The 22486-nt window shown below is 41.4% G+C and overlaps 1 protein-coding gene across 1 annotated transcript in view; it reads left to right on the forward strand.

Moving 5' to 3' along the window:
• The window catches only part of kiaa1614 (KIAA1614 ortholog), a 47030-nt gene extending 24768 nt beyond the window's left edge, over nt 1–22262 (forward strand). Inside the window, exons 5-10 of the mRNA XM_033028354.1 lie at nt 250–2234; nt 4106–4337; nt 9797–10040; nt 14362–14483; nt 15209–15390; nt 20458–22262. Of these exons, the coding sequence (XP_032884245.1) occupies nt 250–2234; nt 4106–4337; nt 9797–10040; nt 14362–14483; nt 15209–15390; nt 20458–20648 (2956 nt within the window). The 3' untranslated portion in view covers nt 20649–22262. The remainder of the gene's footprint in view (nt 1–249; nt 2235–4105; nt 4338–9796; nt 10041–14361; nt 14484–15208; nt 15391–20457) is intronic.
• The last annotated feature ends 224 nt before the right edge of the window (nt 22263–22486 follow it).

The raw sequence follows: 22486 nt of genomic DNA on the forward strand, positions 1-22486 counted from the left end.
CAAAATAGTGTGGGTAACAAGGTATTACTATTCAACCTCTTGATCCATGGCATATATATAGACAGTAACATCCTAGCTATCGTTTAACATTATGGAAGCATTATTGTCAAGGAAGAGTAAGGAATTAAGAGCATGTAACCATGACAAGTAATCTATCTTCACTTCCTGGTACAACCTTTAATCTCCGACTGCTTCAGCACGTTGCATATCTTATTTTGTAATAACTACGCATTTCTTCATTTTCTATAGGGAAATTGGCACAAATGGTGTCTCTTCACCAAAGAAAGGCCTTTTCTCCAGAAAAGGACGTTCATTGAACACCCAAACCAGCTGCAACATCAGTGACTCCTCCAGCGCTGAGTCGCATTGTGGACTACGCAAGAAACTAAGTCAGTCGCCAAGCCATGTAAGGTTTGAGGATGAGTCCACCCAGGAGGCTGAAGTCCGTTACCAATTCCGCAGGAAGTGTGGCCTTGAGTCCTCAGTGCGACCCATCCCTAGGGGATTGATACAAAAGCCTGGGATTCCATCCTATGGGAATCCAGGGAAGGAGCATATGTCGAGAGCTGAATCAGGGAATTGCAACAAATCTTTCAATAAGAATGCTGAAATTACAGAGAGCTGGAGTTGGAAAAGTGCAGCAAATCCAATTTCCACTGGAGCAACTGGAGAAAACCAATTTGGCAAGGCCAGCAGGCCTCATGTAAATACAGCAATGTGCATTGATGGGAAGTGTAGCTGTTGTGGCTCTTACATCATTTCAGGTACCAAAGCCATCTGCCTTGACCCTCCTTCTTATGAATTTCCAGATGTTAGTGTACTTAAGCAATGCAGTGAGCCTCAAAGACCCAGTTATCACGAGCTCCCTATATCTAGTGCAATGGAGGTGGAAACTAACCTTGGTACGGAGGCTCCAGATGTTGGAGTGTTTCCTCCCAGAATTGTACCTTGCTGGGTTCTCCCTTCACAACACAGAATCAGAATTGAACCAATAAAGGAAACTTATATAGGGGAGATCACTTCCATTGATGATGTGTCAGTAACTGAAGAAAATGCTACCGACACTGCTTTCCAAGAAATGAAAGAATTCAGAGAGCCTAAGATTGTAACATACTGCTGTGCCATAATATCAGGGAGCAATGATAGCTCAATTAGAAATAATGTTGAACTGAATGCCAAAGGCATAAGGAAGTCAACTAGATGCACTGGGGAGAACAGTGTTGAAAAAGAACCAGTAAGCATAGTGGCTGATTGCAATTTAAAGTCAAGAAGAAAACCCATCAAGAGACAAGAGGATGGTCTCCAATCTGTCCACTGCCAAATAAGCAGCATTCAAGAGTTAAGAGACTGTGCTGAGTCTGACCCAATGGCCAGCGTGTTGATGTCAAAGCACAGTCACATATCAAGGCTACCCACAGAACAAGTTGTGGAGGTTACTCCCTTTTCAGCACAGCTAGATACTTCATTGTGTCCATTCATGAAGTCAGTTCAAAGTTCTAAGCACAACACAGAGAACTCCACCTTACACTGTTCGTCACTACCCCAACAAAAGGACACAAGCTCTCTCAGAAATCGCCAAGTCAAGGAAATTCCTGCTTTTTCTCATGCTCATAGCAGATCCAGGATGCCCAATTCCCACTCAATGAATATATTATATCTCACACAATTTGAAGAAAACACTTCTGATCAAGATTCTCTTCCCAAGAGGCCAATGATCAACAAAGTCAATGTGACAATCCAGTCCAACTCCCAACAAAACCAACTGCCACCAACGCAGAAGAACAATCCGTTAATACAACTGGATACGTGTACTTCTCAGTACAGGCTCATTCATTTAAATCCAGAGGAGAATAATGGACGACCATCTGATTCTCAGGTCGTTCCAGAAACGCTTTTGCTTCAACCTCAACACAGTCCTACTGATCCTGATCAAAATTTGCCAAATAACCACACTGATGTCAGGCCAATCCCTTCAGCTAACCCCTCATTGAATTCTGCTATTCGGATGCCAAGGAATAACAATGGTGACTATCAAAGTTCAGAAGGTTACCGATCAGAAGTTTGGAAAAACTCAGAAATATCTGAACAGGTAACTGACATGAATGATGGATTGTTGACCTCTGAACATAAGACAGCCATCAAACACTCCAAAAATCAGAATTGCCTTATTGATCCTAATCGGGCAACTGTCTCCTCATCCAAACAGAAAACTGAAAAACAGAAGGACAGAACAGGTATGTGGGAGATTGATATCAGCTACTGAATGATTTATCATCTACTGTAATGTTTGGAGCTAATTATTTACAAGTTGAATTGAATACTGTCTATTATTTTCAGTGCCAGGCAGTCTCCTGCATTTCCAGTGTGCTAGGCAGTAAGAACAATCATGTTACAGGCCAGAAATGTTCCACCCTTATCTTATTTAAGCAGGACAGCAGGAGGCCAAGGCCAATATCTTATAGTAATATCTCCACTCCAAGTGCAAATAAAATGTATGTTTGAAGCCCTTCTTATAGTCATAGATAATTAAAACAGGCCCTCATCTGTACCGACCAAGGTATTTTTATGAGCTGGTCCCATTTGCCTTCATTGACAAAATTTGTTGTCCACCTCGATTTACCCTAGAGAGAGTAATCGTGAGACACATTCTGGAATTGCTACACTCTGTTGAAAGTATTCCTGCAGTCTGTGTAAAATGTTCCAGTATATGTTGGTAAAGTATCAGAAATATTCACCCACCAGGATGACATGTAACTTGGAAAGGAACTTTCCAGCTTGCTGGTGGTGCTAAACACCTGCTCCGTATTTCCTATAACACGGTAGTGACAGTGGATTTGCTGGGCACTATCAAAGAAGACTTCTCAGATTCCTGCAGTGCATTTCTTAGATAGTACTGTATATGCACACTGATTGTAGAATTAATGAATTGTTAGCATGACAGATGGGTCATGATTGCTGCTTTATCCTTGATAGTGTTGAGAATGATGTTGAAGCAAATGATGGTACTCCATCACACATACTCGTGCCTTGTCAATTATTCAAATGTTTGAGCAGTCAGGTCACAGACAATGAATGTGTCTGACCTGCTCTTATACAGTGGCCATAGTATGTTGCTGGTCCAGTTTTGTTTGTGGTTATTGGTGACCTCCTGTGAAATCTACTGTGGGTAATGACAATAGCACTGAATAGCACCTTAGTCGGCATAATTAAAAGGATGCCATTGAAAAGTTAAAAAACAAACATCAAGCTCACCTGTATCCTGTTTAAAAGATGTGTGGACCTCAGCATCCAACACAGGAAAGAGACCCCTAACTGACAGGATTGGATTTAACCTTTAACAGTTTGTCTGAGGAAGCATGGCTAATGTTTCCCTATATAGTAAATTACATTGAGAAAAGTACTGATGTAATCACATCACAGATTGCTGGCAAGAGTCACTCGTTTATTAATAAGCTACAGATCATTTGAAGTGACGGGTCTTTTAGAGAAACTTCTGCCCATGCTTAACCAGAGAGAATATTTCAGTAATTCTGCTTGAAAAGCAGAAAAACTTAGTAGATCACTCACTGCTCGCATCATAAAATCTTGTACTACATTGGAGATATTTGGTCTTATTGTTGGTGTCAGCTCTTTGGTGAAGCTATCAAATTAATGAGAGTCACATTGTAAGATTATATTCAAACAGAATTAAAGTTAAAGGTAAAGTATGGGCAAAAGCTTTATTTAGAGAGTTGGTTGTCATTCATGTACAATGTTAAATATTTTGTATTGATTTACTCACATTGTAGTTTAACACTGAGGTGAAATTTCTCTTGAAGAGAACAGCGAATTTCTGGAATTATCTACCCCAGAGAGTTGTAGAGGCTAGTATTTTAAAGCTAAATAGACTTTTGAAATATTGGGAAAATGAGGGCTTTGAGTTAATGGCACAGAAGAGAAGTGGCTTATGGCAGTTTAGCCATGTTCATATTGAATGTCAGAATTGGCTTGAGAGGACAAATGGTCCACTGTTGCTCCTATTTTCTTAGGATCTTGTGCTCTGTTTGGTATAGATTAAAGCAATGGGACTCTGGGCAAATCTCATCTTATTCTCTTCTTTTAACAGAAAGTCAGCCTGCGGCAGTGAGAATACAACCTCAAGACTCTACTTCCAGTTGGGAGTCACTGACATCTTTGCCAACTTTGCTCCAGGAAGAAGACAGCGGTTTGCCTAAGCTTCCTCAGCCAGCAACCAGGGATGGTGAGCCACTGTTGCCAGTGATTGGGACAGCAGACTGCAGAGATAGACCCATTCACCATCCAGACAGTAAACCTTCAGATGACAATCAGCTGCCACTGTGAGTTAAAGCTCCCATACTTTCTGAAGAACCCCCAGGTAAATTGGTAATTTTGTATAGCAGGTTATTATAGGCCTCAGGGTAAATGCCTGGTGAACCAGCAAGGAAATCCTGAGACTGCCTTTGCCAATATTGATTCTTGGTTAGTAGGAAGGAAGGGCTGGATTAGCATGTCTGCTGAGGTGATTAATATCCAGATTCTCTACCGTAAGAGCTGCCTAACTTCATCTGGGATTCCCTTAGGAAATCATATATAATGACAGTCAATGTTTTGGATGATAAATGAAGGGTGGACACAGCTTTGGGACTGGAGGGTATTTGATGTAGGGCATCAGGTGCCAGTTGTAGATCAGTTGATAGCACGTTTACCATTTACTTTTGTGTTAGGAGATTGGGGGTTCCACTCTGAAGTCCAGGAAACTAGATATGCAAATCTAATGCAGAAAATTGAGCACATAATCTAGACTGATGCAAAGGAAATATTTCACTGTCAAAATTGCTATCTTTCATGTGGACTGCAATATAAAAAATATGTTTATTCTACAACCAACATAAAGCTAATCGTGTTGTTTGTGAGGCTTTAATGTGTTCGTTTTGGCTGCTCTATTTCCTCACTGTCATATTGAGACGACATGTTGAAAGGATTTAATTAGCTGTGAGGCACATCAGAAAAATCAACAGACTGCCCAAAATTGTGAAATATGCTGCACAAAAAAAGGCTTTTTTCTAAAAGGAACAAATTTACAAATATTGTATACTTACAATGTAGCCTCATTATAGGAAATGACTAAAGAAAGCTAGAACTATCGTCTTTAGAGCAGAATGTGGACACTTTACAGACATTCAAAATTACAAACGGTCAAGAGTTAAAAGCGTTTTATTGTCATTTGTCCCAGATAGAACAATGAAATTCTTACTTGCTGCAGCACAACAGAATATATAAACATTGTACACTGTAAACAATATGATGAACAAGAGAGGGAAAAGAAGTTCAGTGTGTGTATATATATACAGATATTCACACACACACACGCGCACACACACACACACACACACACACACACACACACACACACACACACACACACACACACACACACACACACACATATACATATATATATACATATATATATATATATATATATATATATATACACACATTTCAGGTTTCAGTTGGCATACTATGTTCAGTATTCTTCTCCTCATATGATGGGTGAAACTGATGCTTCAGGCAGCTAAAAGGTAGAACCACCAGAATAAATCCCTTTATCAAGGTAAGCTAAAAATACTTCACAGTAAAATAGTTGAGCATCTATATATGATTGAGATTTATAAGATGATGATGATAGAATTAGATTATGTGAGAATAAATAGTTTGAATTAAATGTGATAAAGAATGCTACAGATTTTATGCTATTTAAGGTAAGGTTACATTGTACACAAAATAAACGGTGGCACAGTGGTGCAGTGCTGGAGTTGCTACCATACAGCGCCAGAGACTCGGGTTCAATTCTGACTACGGATGCTGTCTCTACAGAGTTTGTACATTCTCCCTGTGACGGCGTGGGCTTTCTCAGGGGGCTCTGGTTTCCTCCCACAGTCGAAAGACATACAGGTTTGTAGGCTAATTGGCTACTGTCAATTGTAAATTGGTGCTAGTGAAGGGTAGTGCTAGTGTACGGGGTGATTGCTGGTTGGCGTGGACTCAATGGGCTGAAGGGCCTGTTTTCATGCTGTATCTCTAAATTCTAAAGTCTAAACGCCAGAACTGGTAAAGTCTAAAATGCCAGAAACACTCAGTAGGCCAGGCAACATCTGTGGGATGCGAAATAAAGTTAATATGTCAGGTTGAGGACCCTTCATTAGATATGAGAAAAAGAGAAAACATTTCAAGAAATGGATAGGACAAAGTGCATTACTCTGACATGGTGGGGGTGGGGCTCCATGGGGATACGCTATAAATAAAGTAATCTAGTTGATGGTTCATGGGGCAGTTAGAGAGAAAGAATTTGATCAAAAAATAATTAAATCTATGAAATGAGGACAGTTAAAGTGAGAACATAAATGAGAACATAAAAGTTGCAAGATGCAGTGCTGTACGACATATCTGACAGGCTAGTCTAATGGAAGGGACTTTTGGCTAAAATGTTATCTGTTTCTCTTTTCGTAGATGCTGTCTGACCTGCTGTGAGCTTGTGGCATTTACTGTTTTTATTTCAAACTTCTATCATCTGCCGTTTCTCGATTTTTATACATTTTGTATTCTCTGAGGAAAGAGTCATCAATTATCAGTTGGGATAAGGTCAGATAATTCATTCATCCACAGGGCTGGATCAGTTTCCGACTGGAGTATCTCCATCTTAGCGACTGTTTGAGGCTGAAATAGGCTGTTTGTATACTTAATAATATATTTGATGATATTTGGACCACGTACATACATGTGCATTACTTAGACCAACTAATTCCACCTCTTTGCTACTGTATGACATTTCTTTGCCATAGATTGTCAACTGCTAAATAAACTTCATTATTCTTGTTACTCCAGATATGATAAATTCAAAGCACATTGGCCAGCTTCTCTTGTTTTACCTTTGTTAAATTTGAGCCATCAACCTAATGATAGGGATAGGGACCAATGTAAATCCAAGATCCTTGTGTACCCCATGTTCTAACCCACGGCAACTCTAGTTTGTCCATTTTGTTTTGTAGGTTGCTGGGATAAATGTTGACATGTTTCTCTTCTGGGTCTGAGATTCTGAGATTTTGAGGTGGGGCGGGGGGGGTGGGGGGGGGGGGGGGGGGGGGGGGGGGGGGGGTTGGGTGGGAAGGGACGAGTTGACCAAGGAGTTTCAGAGGGAACGGTCTCTGCAGAAAGCAAAATGGGGTGGAGATGGGAAGATGTGGCCAGCAGTGCGATCCCATTGGAGGTGGCGAAAATGTTGGAGGATTATATGCTGAATGCGACGGCAGATGGGGTGGAAGGTGAGGACAAGGGGGAATCTGTCCATGTTACGAATGGGGGAGGGGGAGCAAGAGCGGAGCTGCGGGATATTGAACTTGACTTGGATTCAGCTTCTGCTACTCAAATATTGTTCCATCTATGCAAGATGGTCCACAAAAATGTCAATTGAGCTTCTCCAACATTACATTTGAGCAATACTTCAAGGTACTCGTACAACAAAATGTATAGTCCAGCACATCAGCCTTTGTGTCTTCAACAGGTTTGCAGTAATTGCTCTCAACAATTATTATCTATCAAGAGTACAATAAAATGTACAGTATAATGATCCTTAGATGTAGCGGCCTTAAAATAAATCAATGAGATCAATTAACATCCCGAGTCAAGCAATGTGATGCATCATGAGAACCTGCAAACTATTTGCATGAATCAGTGCCTGCCCTAATCCGTAGGAGATCATTGAGGCCAGCCTTTTGATTGACTAATATCTATCTTGATTAATTATGATGAACTTTAATCAGAACCATTCTGAAGACAATTGTTGAAAGCCTACTTTCAATTTGAAGCCTGCTTTTGGAATGATACAGATTGAACTCCTTATCATGCGAGAGAGAGAAAAAGCCGCAACTTACCTTGACAAAGTTGGCAAGTACACATATGCTGTTGTGGTATACGTGAATTACTCTAAATGTTGAGTTTCATATTTCTCATGGATAAAGATTGGATAAAAATACAGCATTAAATAAATAAATTATTACTGGAACAGAACATTAGGTGTCACTCTGTCCCCATTCCATATTTTGGTCAATGAAGTGACTTCTACAGTTGGGTAGCTAAAAGGCTATGACTGACCTTGCTGCAGACTCCATTTCTTGGAAGACGACCTGTAGATGCTGTGTTTCTTGTAGTCATGAAGGGAGATCCTGTTTTCACTTTAGTATCTTCATCTATCTGGGCCCATGCAGTGGATGAGTAGCTTTTCATTAACCAACAGTTTTCATCTCAACTTCTGACTGATGGAATACACAAATCTTATTAGGTCATGGAGTACCGGAACTTTTACCCACTATGAAGCAGTTTATCAATGGGAATTGCATGAATGCCAGCATCTTGACATCTGACATCTTGATGGAGGACAGAAACTGCGTGTACTAAAGTGGCATTGGATTCATGCCAGGCCTGCCATATCGCAGATTACACGAATATCATTAGAATCTTCAGAAATGCCAACCCTGCATTCAAAGCATTCAATCACACAAATCAACTGTTTCCATACTGAGGGCTACAGTAATCTCCTGGGAATCTGCTCTCTGTTTACATATGACAGTAATCCATTCCTGATGGAGAGCAATCTCTTCCCCACTAGCGTCTCTCTATGCCCTCGTGAGAGCAACGTGCTATTGAAGGTAGTTAGCAGAGCTCTGATGAGTCAGATTTGGTTTACACAGAATGATGATGGCTTTAAATGATCTCCTGAAACCTGAAAAGGTAATGATTAGAATAGTGATCCTGCTGGCAATGGCATTTTGCTGAAAGTGATCTGTATAAATACAGAACCGTTCAGAATGAATAGTAATTTTGATGAAGGAGGGATGGATTTTAACGTATGATAACTTGCATCCATCTGATTGGCATTAGCTGAGCTGCTCATGCTAGCTCTAACCATGAGAGGGCCCTCATCCTGTTTGCTCTGCCAACTTCACCTAAAAGCAGAAACTTTACCTAAAATATGAGGTGCTGTATTCATCGTATTGCAGCTAAATTGGCAAACAATCAAATGACATATGCCTCTGAAAATAGGTCTGTGTGGAGGGGTGATGTTGAATGGGGATGTTCCTGAATGTAGAAGGTCATGATTCTTTTAGTAATGGTCTTTGTATATAGGGGCTGCATACCTGGCTGGCATCTTATTTACTACCTGCTACCAGTTCCTGTTTGAAGGTCTCTTGGACTTCATTGAAGAAGCAAATTTCATCTATAATATTCTTGAAATCCTGGTCAAAAAACTCAGGTGCATGCTTCCTGGCCTTCCCACCTTCCTATACTGTCCTTTCAAGTGGTTGTTAACTGTGCGTCCGAATGCTGGTAGCTCAATTAATTTGATCTTATTGCAATGGTCACAAGAGTAGCTTTCCTTCTTTACCAATGTTGCACAACTGCACTTGTGTCGTACTAGATTCATGACTGAAAATGGTGATCCTAACCTTGTAGAAGGAAACAGCATTCAGAAAACATGCAATAATGTTTTATCATTCCTGTTATGAAGCTCAGAACGTCTAGGCCCCTGTGTTTACTTCACTTTCTTAGTATTCCCATTGCATCTCGCCAGATGAGTAACCTATTCCTTGTCACACATTCCAACTCCTGGGTGACCCCTTGGTGATTCCTCTCATACACACCCACTGTATATATTAAACCAGCTTGTGTAGTTATAATGTAAGGTGCAGATGAGATACAAGTGAGCACTGGCTGAATGACATTATGGCTTCTTATCCAGCACCTCCAAGGACAATGCTAGAACTCAGCACTTTACTGACAGTCAACACAAGCATCGATCCTTTATGAAGGCTTTCTTTACAACAATTAGACACAACACGGTCAGTAAATTGAACCGGCTCCGATCATCCAGTATGGAGCAGATTAACTGCCAATCTACAGGGGACATGTCTGGGGACCTGAGGTGTGAGAAGACCAGCGGACATGGCTTGAGGAAGACTCCTTCTCTGCAATCACTGCGACTGGTGGGTATTTTCAATTACTTTAGCTCATTCCAAGATTTTTAAGTTCAAAAATTGAGTCCAAATATAAATGTCTGAATAGGCTTGAGTTGTCACTCCAGAATAGAGAAAGTTGAGAGGTGACCTTCTAAACCTGTTTTTGAAAAGTGTTGATAGATCTGATCTCTATCCTACCTCGACTAAAGAACACAACAGCCCACCTCTTGCATTACCATGGACTTTTAAAATTGCACTTTGCACTAATATCTTGATTTTGTTTGTACAGTCTGATTTCTTTTTACTGTCTTGCATAACTTCATGTATAATTTGTCAATGATTTGTGTTTTTCTATGTTTGTCTGTGTGTATGTGCTTGTAATGCTACTGCAAGCCATATTTGCATTGTTCCTGTACCTCACTGCAATAAACTTGACTTGACTTGACATGATGTTGAGACAATTATCAAGAAATTGGACCCAGTTGTACATTCATGTACATGGAGAAAATAACCTGGTACTTTTGTGTATGATTCCCCTTGCAAACACAGCGAGTGTCAGTCATGCAACGGATGACATCATCAAACTTGCAGTGGCCATTTTCAAAGTTAATGAACCATAGTGTGCAATTTCACAAAACGAGGATTCTGTCACAGATTCTCAAAGAACAGGAAATTAAATGGTCCCAAGTGTGACATTCATGTTTCACTCACTGCCGCTGCCAGTTCATTTTGCATTGTTCGGTATACATGCAGAATATGGTGTTGTTCTCTTATTGCCAAGAGCAGTGCATCTATGTGCAAGATTCTGTGAAAACTGCCGGACTAATCATTGCATACCACACGGAGACAGACATAGGGCCATTTGCAGAACAAGACTCTGACAGTGCATTGGATCTTGTGGGGACTGGCCACACACCTTGATATTGTTGCTACATATTGATGTCCCCTTCCCCAAGTGCAAATATACCTCCCGTCCCCCCCCCCCCCCCCCCCCCCCATTTCCGTCATCATCACAGCAACCTTTTAAAATGACAGAGAGAGAGATTATTTCACATTTGTCTGTCTTCTCAATGGTCAACAAGTATTCAATGTAGCAGCTATGAGCTCTACGTATTTCTCCCAGTGGGAACTGCTTTACCTGAATCTGTATGAATACTGCCACCCTTTTAATTCATTTTTGCCCAATTTTGTGAATTTATGGAGGTAATCTGAATATGCATTAGAGATATGTGGAGCGCATGTTAATCACATCAAAATTCTTGAGGGAGAGCTGAATAAGTAAATGAGGGAAATAGCTTGGGTCGGATGAAGATGTGTGGAAAGGGAGACGAGGAGTATTTGTGGATTTTTCTGTTAACAGTGATGTCATTCTCATCACCTTGTTACATTCAAAGCATTGAATGCATGGGGTAGATAGTACATGAGCGCCACCAGGTGGGAAGCCCCAGAATATGCATCTTGTATTACACAATCCATTGCCCAATGATGCTTTCGCCTGGCAACCTAACAGTGCTCGCTTGCAGCTCATCTGCATTTATCTTAGGTATAAAACGGCATCTGCAGTTCTTTTATATTACATATGTTTGGGTTTTATATGTTTGTTGTCTGTCTTTTTTATGATCTCTCTTTACCTCTCTTATTTTACTTTTGCCTTCTCTCTGTTTTCTCCAATCTGTCTGCTTCCCATTTGTTCCTGACATGGCATTTGTCGTAAATTATTTTTCCTGATACTTTTTACTCTCATTCTCCCTGGTCATTTAGGAAGCACAAACTAGAATTTTCATACTGTGTTCCTAATGCAAATGTTCCTAGAATGTAGCTGAAACACCTCTACTTTAAAGGCCTCACATAGTTCTGCGAATAAAATGTTGGTTCCATGTTCTCATCCCATTGGAAATGGCCCTTGTCTGATAAACATTTTTACCTTGATTGATATGCTTTCTTGTAGCTATTTGGTATTATGATCACTAGTCCTCACCTGCTCTATTTGACCTGGCTCATTTGACTTCTTTATTGAACCAAAATCACCATGATCATTTTAGTTCTCTCTTACAATATTCCTAGTCAGCCTATATCTCAATAGTTGGTCCCCTATTATCGCCCTTTTTTCTATGATTTAGCACATTCCTCCACATTCCATGTAAATTTACTCCTCAACATCCTTAATTTTAAGTTTTTCCTCATCTCCGTTCTAGATGGCTTACCCCTTATTCTTAATCTGTGGCCCCTGGTTCTGGATTCCCCCAACATCGGGAACATGATTCCTGCCTCTAGCGAGTCCAAACCCTTAATAATCTTATACGTTTCAATAATTTTCAAGAGAGAGTTAGACTCTCTTAAAGTTAGCGGAGTCAAGGGAATGGGGAGAAGGCAGGAACGGGGTACTGATTGTGGATGATCAGCCATGATCACAGTGAATAGCGGTGCTTGCTCGAAGGGCCGAATGGCCTACTCCTGAACCTATTGTCTATTGATATTAGTTTGTATGCATTTGATATGTAGTGGGTAACCAAAGACTGCTGGAGTTAAACATAAAATGCTGAAGAAACTCAGCGGGACAGGCAGCATCTCTGGATAGGAATGGGTGAAGTTTCGGGTCGAGACCCTTCTTCAGACTGAGTCAAAGGAGAGGGAGATACAGAGATAAGGAACTGTAAGGTGTGAAAATGAGACAAAGGGGATGGAGATCAAGGAAAATGTAGAATAGATCACTTAGCTAGGAGAATGTAGCAACAACGCAAACAGAGATAAAATGTAAACAAGGACAGTCAGACTAATCTGAGAATTGGGAAGGGGGAGGGATGGAATGAGAGGGAAATCAAGGGTTACTTGAAGTTAGAGAAGTCAATATTCATACAGCTGGGGTGTAAGCTGCCCAAGCTAAATATGAGTTGTTGTTCCTCCAATTTGCGCTGAGCCTCACTGACAATGGAGGAGGCCCAGGACTGAAGTCTTGGTTTGTTACCTGAGAATACGGGGAAAGTACTTTTCAGAGTTTGTTGCCAATATTTTTTGCAATACTTTGTTTTTGTTCAAATATTTTCTTAGTCTTTGCTAACTCAGAAGAATTAGCATCTCGAGGAATAAGATTATCCAGAAATAGTTTCACTATCAACTGAATAATTAACTTTCAGAAGCATGATTAGCTTTTTTGTACAGAACACAAACATCTACCGACATCTACTACAAACCGACTGACTCCCATAGTTGTCTTGACTATACTTCTTCCCACCCAGCTTCTTGTAAAGACTCTATCCCCCACTCCCAATTCCTCCATCTGCGCCCAGGATGAGGTTTTCCATCGGAGATGCCCTCATTCTTTAGGGAAGGGGGTTCCCCTCTTCCATTATTGATGAGGCTCTCATTAGGGTCTCCTTGATATCCCGCAGCTTCGCTCTTACTTCCCTCCCCCCAAAGACAGAGTCCCCCTTGTCTCCACCTTCCATCCCATCAGCCATCGCATACAGCATATAATCCTCCAACATGTTCGCTACCTCCAAAGGGATCCCACCACTGGCCACATCTTCCCATCTCTACCCCTTTCTGCTATCCACAGAGACCGATCCCTCTGTAACTCCCTGGTCAATTTGTCCCTTCTCACCCAAACCACCCCCTCCCCAGGTACTTACCCCTGCAACCACGGGAGATGCAACACCTGTCCCTTTTCCTCCCCCCTCGACTCCATCCAAGGACCCAAACAGTCTTTCCAGGTGAGGCAGAGGTTCATTTGCACCTCCTTCAACCTCATCTACTGCATCCGTTGTTCCAGGTGTCTACATCGGCGAGATCAAAAGCAGGCTCGGCGATCGTTTCGCTGAACACCTCCACTCAGTCCGTCTTAACCAAGCTGATCTCCGGGTGGCCCAGCAACCTCCACTGCCATTCCCAATCTGACCTTTCTGTCCTGGGCCTCCTCCATTGTCAGAGTGAGGCCCAGCAAAAATTGGAGGAACAGCGCCTCATAATTCACTTGGGTAGTTTGCACCCCAACGGTATGAACGTTGACTTCTCTAACTTCAGGTAGCTCTTGCTTTCTTTCTCCATCCTCTCCCCCTTCCCAGTTCTCCCACTAGTCTTACTGTCTCCGCCTTTATTCTCTCCTTGTCCCGCCCCCTCCCCTGACATCAGTCTGAAGAAGGGTCTTGACCAGAAACATCGCCAATTCCTTCTCTCCATAGATGCTGCCTCACCCACTGAGTTACTCCAGCATTTTGTGTCTACCTTCGATTTACCAGCATCTGCAGTTCTTTCTTAAACAAACCAATTCTCCTTGTCAACATTGAAAATGTGTGAAAATAGTGACAACATGACTGAGTATTCACTGACTATTGAAATAATCTTCTGCTAGGTGTCCCCATTGGCCCAGTTGAGGAAAGCATCATCCATACAATCGCTTCACTCCCAAAGTAAGAAGAAGCGTTGCAGCTCCTACCTGGTAGGAGAGATGATGGAGACTGGCTTAGGAAGCAGGTACATGGTACCAATTAAGGTATTGAGTATTGGTGGAGGGGTTTGTGCAGAAATAGAGTTGTGTCATATCTCACATGATTTAATTCCTGTTTCCAATTTCTTCCATTTCCTTTGCCCTTCTTATATCTGAAATAGAAACCTTCAGCTGATGATCCTTCCCAAATCCTTGTCTCCCTCTACCTCTCTTTACACTTCACAAACTCAACAAAGGATTTCATACATTTTCTAATACCACCGTAAATACCTTTATCTCAAATTGTGTGAGGACTTGTGCTCCAGTAATTGCTTTGGCCTAGTCAAGCTTTTCCTGTATTTTTTCAACACTGGTGTTTGCCTGACAACTGCAAGCTTGTCTTTGCAGGGTAAATCTGGAAATTACAGCCCCACTATAATAGTCCACGAAAAGTTATCAGCAAAATGTTGTATGGTGCCAACAAAGTGCTATTAAATTGTTATAATTTTCTTACATTGCTCAATTTGGAATGTGCTAGGATCACACGGTGCCTTCCTTCATCACAGAGTTGGTCCAAATGTAGACAAGAAGCCAATTAATGTGGAATCATGCCTCTTTCAATGTGATAACAATTGCTGGGGGAATGGTACAGTAGGAGTAGGCCTTGGTTTTCATGTCTCATGTAAGAGTGAATTATTTGGGAAGAGGAGGTTTGTATGATTGTGATATGATGATTTGGCCTTTATTAATGCATACTTTATATTCTTAAAAGTGAACAAAAGACATCTGGCTGTAGACTATTAACACCGCTCAGTGTGGAAGATATAGGATCGCCCAATCACCCAAGGTTTATTGGACAGGTAATGGAGACATTTGCTGATGGCAGCCTCCTGCTTCAACTGTACAAACCAGCTCATGGACCTTTTGGGTTTTTCATCTCTAGATCTCGTGGTGGTGAGTACTACTTCAGAATTCAGCCACAGGCAAAGAGCTATGGGTTTATTCTCTGGTAAAGGACCAACCATTAGAATGAATATTGCCTGGCCTCCATTGCAATAATCGTGCACTAAACATGGTGAATATCTCATTGGGTTATAAAAACATAAAAAATGTTTTCAAAGAAAAAAAACGTATTTAAAAACGTTTCTCCCAAAATCAAATTTCTTCCTTCTTATAAAATTTGTAGTGTTTCGCTGCTAAATCTCAAAATCTTCCGAAAACACTGGTTATGCCATTTTATATGCCCTACTTTACAATTCAACAATATACTTGACATGCAATATGAGCCATAGAACAGTAGAACACAGGAACCGGCCCTTCACCCACAATGTCCCGACCAAAGTTAAACTAATCTCTGCGTGCACATTGTCTATATGCCATACTTCCCTGCATATCTATGTGCCTATCCAAAAACTTCTTAAATCCCACTATCGTATCTGCTTCGACCACCACCCCTGGCAGTGCATTCCAGGCACCCACCACTCTTGGCAATAAAACCTTGCCCCACGTATCTCCTTCAAACTTTGCCCCTCTCACCTTAAACCTACGCCCTCTAGTCTTTGACAATTCCAACTTTGGAAAAAGGTTCTGATTGTCTCCCCTATCTCAAACGTTTTCTGCTTTTATCAGGTCTCTCCTCAGCCTCTGACACTCCAGAGAAAACAATCTAAGTCTAACTGCTCCTTATTGCTAATACTCTAATATTCAGGTAGATTTCCAGTAAACCTCTTCAGCACCCTTTCCAAGGTCTCCACATCCTTCCTGTAATGGGGTGATCAGAACTGCACACAATACTCCAAATGTTAGTTAGTAGATTATTTTGCTATCTGTGCTGTCAACTCATCTACATTATTGTAATATTACATACATTCAAATAAAGATCATTACGCTTTGTGTTTCTACAGTTTTCACTCACTCTGGATTTGCCCTATGCTGCACACTCTTGTTTAGATTTCCTGCCCCAGCCTGTGTCACATTATGTACTAATTTCCGCACACTATCCTGTGCCACCGCTTTTTTATTTCCTACTAATTTATTAAAAGTCCTTTCGTAGAGTCCTCACCACCTCCTGTTTAGTCAAATGACTTGTCCAGAACACTATTTTGCAATTCACATGGAAACTAGCCCCAATATTATTCAGATGGAGCCCATCACAACAGAACAGTTCTCTCCTTCCCCAATACAGTATCCCATGAAGCAAGACCCATTTCTATCATTTCACTCCTTCAGTCACGCATTACCACTTTGCCAATTTGCAGGCGGCTTGGGTAATAATCCAGACATTATCATTTTAGTGGTTCTGCATTTTAATTTTGCCCCAAGATCCTGAGAATTTCTCAGTAGAACCTCCTTCTCAGTCCTACCAATTTTTCAGCATCTATGTGAACCACAACAATTGGATCCTTTCCTTCCCACTCCAAGTTCTTCTCCAGTCTGGAAGATATGCCAATATTACTAGGCAGATAATAATACCTCCAAGTCACTCTGTCCTTGCAGCAGAAAACAATGTATTTTTCCCTAACTATGCTATCCTCCATTGCATTTCTCTTTTCTCACCTGACTTGGAAAGCTCCTTGTGCCTTGATACAATGGACAGTTTGCACACACACTGGAGAACCCATGCTTGTCCAGAAAGGGAGTAAGAACCTTTACCCTGTTAGACAAAGGAAAGAACCAAGGGTCCCCTGGACCTATCCCTTGGATCCTTCTACCTCCCTCCAGCAGTCACATCACCTTGTTTCTGACCATTCACTGATTTGAAGGGAGTTAATGTGAGAGGGTGTGATGGCCTTTTGAAATACTGTGTTCAGCACTTCCTGAATTACCATTATGTTCGGAGAGCAGACTGTAGCCCATCGACCCAGTCGCAAATATAGTTCCATGTTTATTACAGCGGGGCCACCAGTTCCCACATGTTGCAGGTACAATATATCGTCTGCTCAACCAACTGTTCCAATTTATTAGTTGAGTATATTAGTTGAATTCATTTATATTAAATTTCACTATTTTAAGCATGCAAAACCAGCTCACACAGATATGCTCAGATTGGAAACATTTCACCAAGCTGAATAAACAGAAATAAAATTAATCCTCCATCTGCTGACATGATCTTATACACAGGAACTCATTATAAGGAAGAGAGTGAGTAGTGTTTCTTCTTTAAGCTGAAGCAGGTTAGTGTATACATATTGGGATGTTGTACCATAGATTTAGAGTCAAGCACTGTGTGGACACTGCCCCCATGCTGTAGCATTACGATGTGCAACCAAATGTACAAATGCCATGTGACACTGGAATATGCTCAGTAACTCAGTGACAGTCACCGTTCCAGTTGCCGGTTTTTCAGGCGACTGCCGGCAACTTGACAGTCTTCGGCAGTCTGCTGAAAAATCGCCCAAGTGGGACAGGCCCATTATAGGGAGAGGTTGGATAGGCTGGGACATTTTTCTGTGGAGCATAGGAGTGAGCTGAGGGGTGACCTTATCAAAGTGTACAAGATCATGAGGGGCATGGATAAAGTGAATGCTCACAAGCCTCTAAAACTAGAGGGTACAGGCTTAAGGTGAGAGTTGGGAGATTTGGGAGGGACCTTGGGCGACCTATTCACTCAGAGGGAAGTCCGTATCTGGAACGAGCTGCCAGAGGAATCTATAGAAGTAGATACAATCGTGACTTTTAAAAGACATTTGGACACATGTTTGGATAGGAAAGGTATAGAGAGATATGGGATGATTAGCCATCATCACATTGAATGGCAGAGCTGGCTCGAAGAGCCGAATGGCCTACTCCTGCACCTGGAGTTTAAGAAGGAACTGCAGATGCTCTCTTTTCACACGGAGAGTGGTGAATCGCTGGAATTCTCTGCCACAGAAGGTAGTTGAGGCCAGTTCATTAAGAGGGAGTTAGATGTGGCCCTTGTGGCTAAAGGGATCAGGGGGTATGGAGAGAAGGCAGGTACAGGATACTGAGTTGAATGATCAGCCATGATCATATTGAATGGCGGTGCAGGCTCGAAGGGCCGAATGGCCTACTCCTGCACCTATTTTCTATGTTTCTATGCTGGAAAATCGAAGGTACACAAAAATGCTGGAGAAATTCAGCGGGTGCAGCAGCATCTATGGAGCGAAGGAAATAGGCAACGTTTCTACTGGAACAGGCAATACTCAGCAGGAGAAATGAGAGAATAACAGGAAGGCCTGTGAAAATGTGGTGTGGTGCAGGTAGGTGCTGGGAGAGGTACCACCCAAAAAAGCAATTCCCAGAATCAACATTGTATGATTCTGCAACTCGAGCAAGGATGGAATGATGGGATGCAGCATCATTGCGCTTGAATTCTCCAAGCAGGATCTCAGATTCTGTCGTGCTAGAATATACTGTACAAGGTAATTAGACGGTGTGTGCTTGATGTGATGGGGCAACGGCCACAAGCCAGATGCAGCCAGGTCAGGAGATAAGTGTGTCAACGTCCAGAAGGACAGCTAAGTTCTCAACGATTTTGACGAGGGTTGCAAAAGGATAAAAGAGAAACTTACAAAATTCTTAAGGGGTTGGACAGGCTAGATGCAGGAAGATTGTTCCCGATGTTGGGGAAGTCCAGGACAAGGGGTCACAGTTTAAGGATAAAGGGGAAATCCTTTAGGACCGAGATGAGAAAAACATTTTTCACACAGAGAGTGGTGAATCTCTGGAACTCTCTGCCACAGAAGGTAGTTGAGACCAGTTCATTGGCTATATTTAAGAGGGAGTTAGATGTGGCCCTTGTGGCTAAAGGGATCAGGGGGTATGGAGAGAAGGCAGGTACAGGATACTGAGTTGGATGATCAGCCATGATCATATTGAATGGCGGTGCAGGCCCGAAGGGCCGAATGGCCTACTCCTGCACCTATTTTCTATGTTTCTATGTAATCTACAGGAGAAAGACAATGAATTTGCCTAAGTATATGATTTGTGCATAGTCCGCTGAGAGAGGAACTGAGAGCTGTCAGGAAGTGTGGGGGAGCCCTTCTGTAAAATACATAGGCTGAGAGAAACCAGAAGTAAATCTGATCATCTGAGAAGTGCTGAGTATTTCAGATCTGTCAGGCCCGGTCATGGTGTAGTTATTGATAACAGACTTTTCAGCCTCCACAGCAGCACAGGTGGAGGCCATCTGAAGTCTGCATGCAGCAGCGAAGCTCAGTCTACTGGCAACAAAACAATATGTTACACCAGTCAGGCACAGCTTGCTGCCAGCATTGCGTTAAATCATCTCAATCAATTAAAGTCAACATGTGCTTCGAGGAAGTGAAAGTAGCAGTTCAATAGTGTCTCCACCAAATTACAGGCCAACTGCTATCCCAGTGGCTCTGTGGAGAAATAAATGTTCTCAAGCTCAGAGTACTTGTACTTCCAGCAGTTTGTACGTGAACAGCATCCTTCCATTTGCCATAGTATTAGCTGGTCCAGATTCCTGGCCCTCATGCAAACATGGTGCGGACAGCCTAGGAGGGCTGATCACAGTGGGCCATGCTGGCCATCAGTGGCCTCCTCAACAGCAAAGAACAGACTTCTAAATATGTCTGCATTACATAGACCACAGCAGGAGAAGGGCAAGCAAAGTGTCCAAAGGCAGCACAAAGGTGAAGAATCAATACATTAGCACAATGTGTACATTTTGTTATCCAATAATGTCAGTTGGTTTAATTTTATTAATCTACATGTTGTTAAGAACTTCATGCATTCAACTTTGGCAGCTTGTGCTGCATTGGTCACAAAGATGTAGATCATTTATTACATCCTTTCACTTTTCAGTTCTGTAACTATCTTGACATTCTTATAGCCCTTAAACTTCATATTCAAGTAGATATTTTTGCCAGGTTCTATTAACCTGATTTTTTTAATTTATTCTCATCAATATTCTACATATAGACAAATTTAAACAATTCCACTTCTTGCATTCCTCCTACACTCGACTGTAGTTGAGCAAATCTACAGAGCAGCGACTTTATGAAGTTAACTCGTATTCTTTTTTCTTGGCTTTAGGTATATTTATTCACCAAATGGCAGACAAGAATGCCGAGAAATTGTACTCTGGATTGCTGGAACCAGGGGATGAAGTTCTGGAAGTCAATGGAGAACGTGTGGAAGGTCTCAGTTTCAATGAAGTGAACAGTCTGATGTTACAAGACAACACAGTGTCAATTAGGGTCAGAAGGCATAATGTTAGCACATGACGAGGAATATCGATAGGAACAGTCACTGGCTCGTGGTTTAGATGTGCAATCAAAGTACTTTCAGTATATTCCAAAGTTAAAAAGGTCTCTGGATCAAAGTGACCATTGTATGTGGATTAGTTGTCATATCCAAGGCATGTGTATAAGGCTACAAGAGCCACTTGGCTGGGTGTCTTTATCAAAGGATGGAATCCTGATTGGTATCAAGATTGAACATCATTGCTACATACAACTTTGATAAACATTCTCCATTTATTGCTCAATAGCAATAGTGCGGAGTAGTAAAACCTCCGTTCCTGCAGATAACTGAGAGAATGCTCTCCTTGACATCGAAACTACAAAACTAATTGAGTCTTTACAGCCAGACTAAAGTACAGTCTCTATTCTGTCAACCGGAGGCACTGAGTTACTGACAAACGAACTGTGCCATTCTTTTGTAAATGTTAGAATATATTCTTTATGCACACCACACGTTTAATACCAGCAACAGCTATAATTCAAACAATTGCCATGTTCCCTATACAATACTGTTTAGGAATACAAAATTGCTCACAAAATGAAATAGCTAATATTTAACAGCATTGGTGACAGACACTTATTTAAAGACAAAAACAGAAAGATTACATTTATATAGTCCCTTCCACAACTTCAGGACCATCCATCCTCCATGCCAGTCTTTTCCCCTCATTCCCCTGAAAATATTTTCCTCTGAAAACGAGCTCAGGAATCCTAAGAGCGAAAACATTGCTTATTTGGAATCAGAAGTGAAACCATTCTGAAATGAAAGCTATGACTGATATTTCAGTACGTGCATGATGTAGAGATGGCTACAGGTACTTCAATATCCAAGATAGTCAATTATACAAAACTGAGAAGCTGGGAAGAAGTAGAGTGGGAGGAGAAAATGATGGCAGGTGCAGGGCAATGTGGGGAAATGTGAACTAAATGATATTGTTGCGCAAAACAAGGAATTTGATAAGCATGGTGAGTGGCCTTCCAATGAATGTCTTTTAAAAACCAACATGAATTGGAAGCAGGAATAAGCCTGTCAAGCTTGATCCATTAATGATCAAGATCACAGCTGATCTGCTTGTAATATCAACTCCACGTCTCTTTCAAGCTGAAATAACCTTTCATTCCTGACTAATCAAGGATCTAACTACCTCTCGAAGACTCTACTTTCACCACCTTTTGATGAAGAGAGCTCCTCTTCATAACTTACCCCCTTTAAGCCATCAATGAATTGGGACCACTTCGCACTGCCTGGAAATTCTGTGGAAATCTTTAAACTTATGAACAGCTATGACAGAGCATATTCAAGATGGTGTTTTCATTTTTGCGTAGCCATGAAAAAACATTTTTAACAAGAAATAAAATATAGAATCAGAAAAACTGGAAGGGAAAGAGAATATGGAATTCAATGCACCGGGAGTACATACTATATAAAAAAGATCAGATCAGCTCGTGTGGAAAAAGGAAATAAAGAATTTTGCTGATAGAAGTTAGAAGACAATTCAATTTATTTCTGAACAGTATCACAATGGGTGGGCTGATTGGCCTGTATCTATGAAATAAAAAGGAACTGCAGACGCTGGTTTATACCAAAGATACACACACAATGCTGGAGTAACTTAGCTGGACAGGCAGCATCTCTGGATAAAATGGATAGGTGACGTTTTGGGTTGAGATTCATCTTCAGTCTGAAAAAGGATCTCGACCCGAAATGTCACCAATCCCTTTTCTCCAGAGATGCTGCTGGATCCGTGAGTTACTCAGCATTTTGTGTGTATCATTGGCCTGTATCCATGTTGTTCGCAGAATTAAGGTAATTGTATTCT

The sequence above is a fragment of the Amblyraja radiata genome, chromosome 10 (assembly GCF_010909765.2).
Source record: "Amblyraja radiata isolate CabotCenter1 chromosome 10, sAmbRad1.1.pri, whole genome shotgun sequence".
Classification (NCBI taxonomy): domain Eukaryota; kingdom Metazoa; phylum Chordata; class Chondrichthyes; order Rajiformes; family Rajidae; genus Amblyraja; species Amblyraja radiata.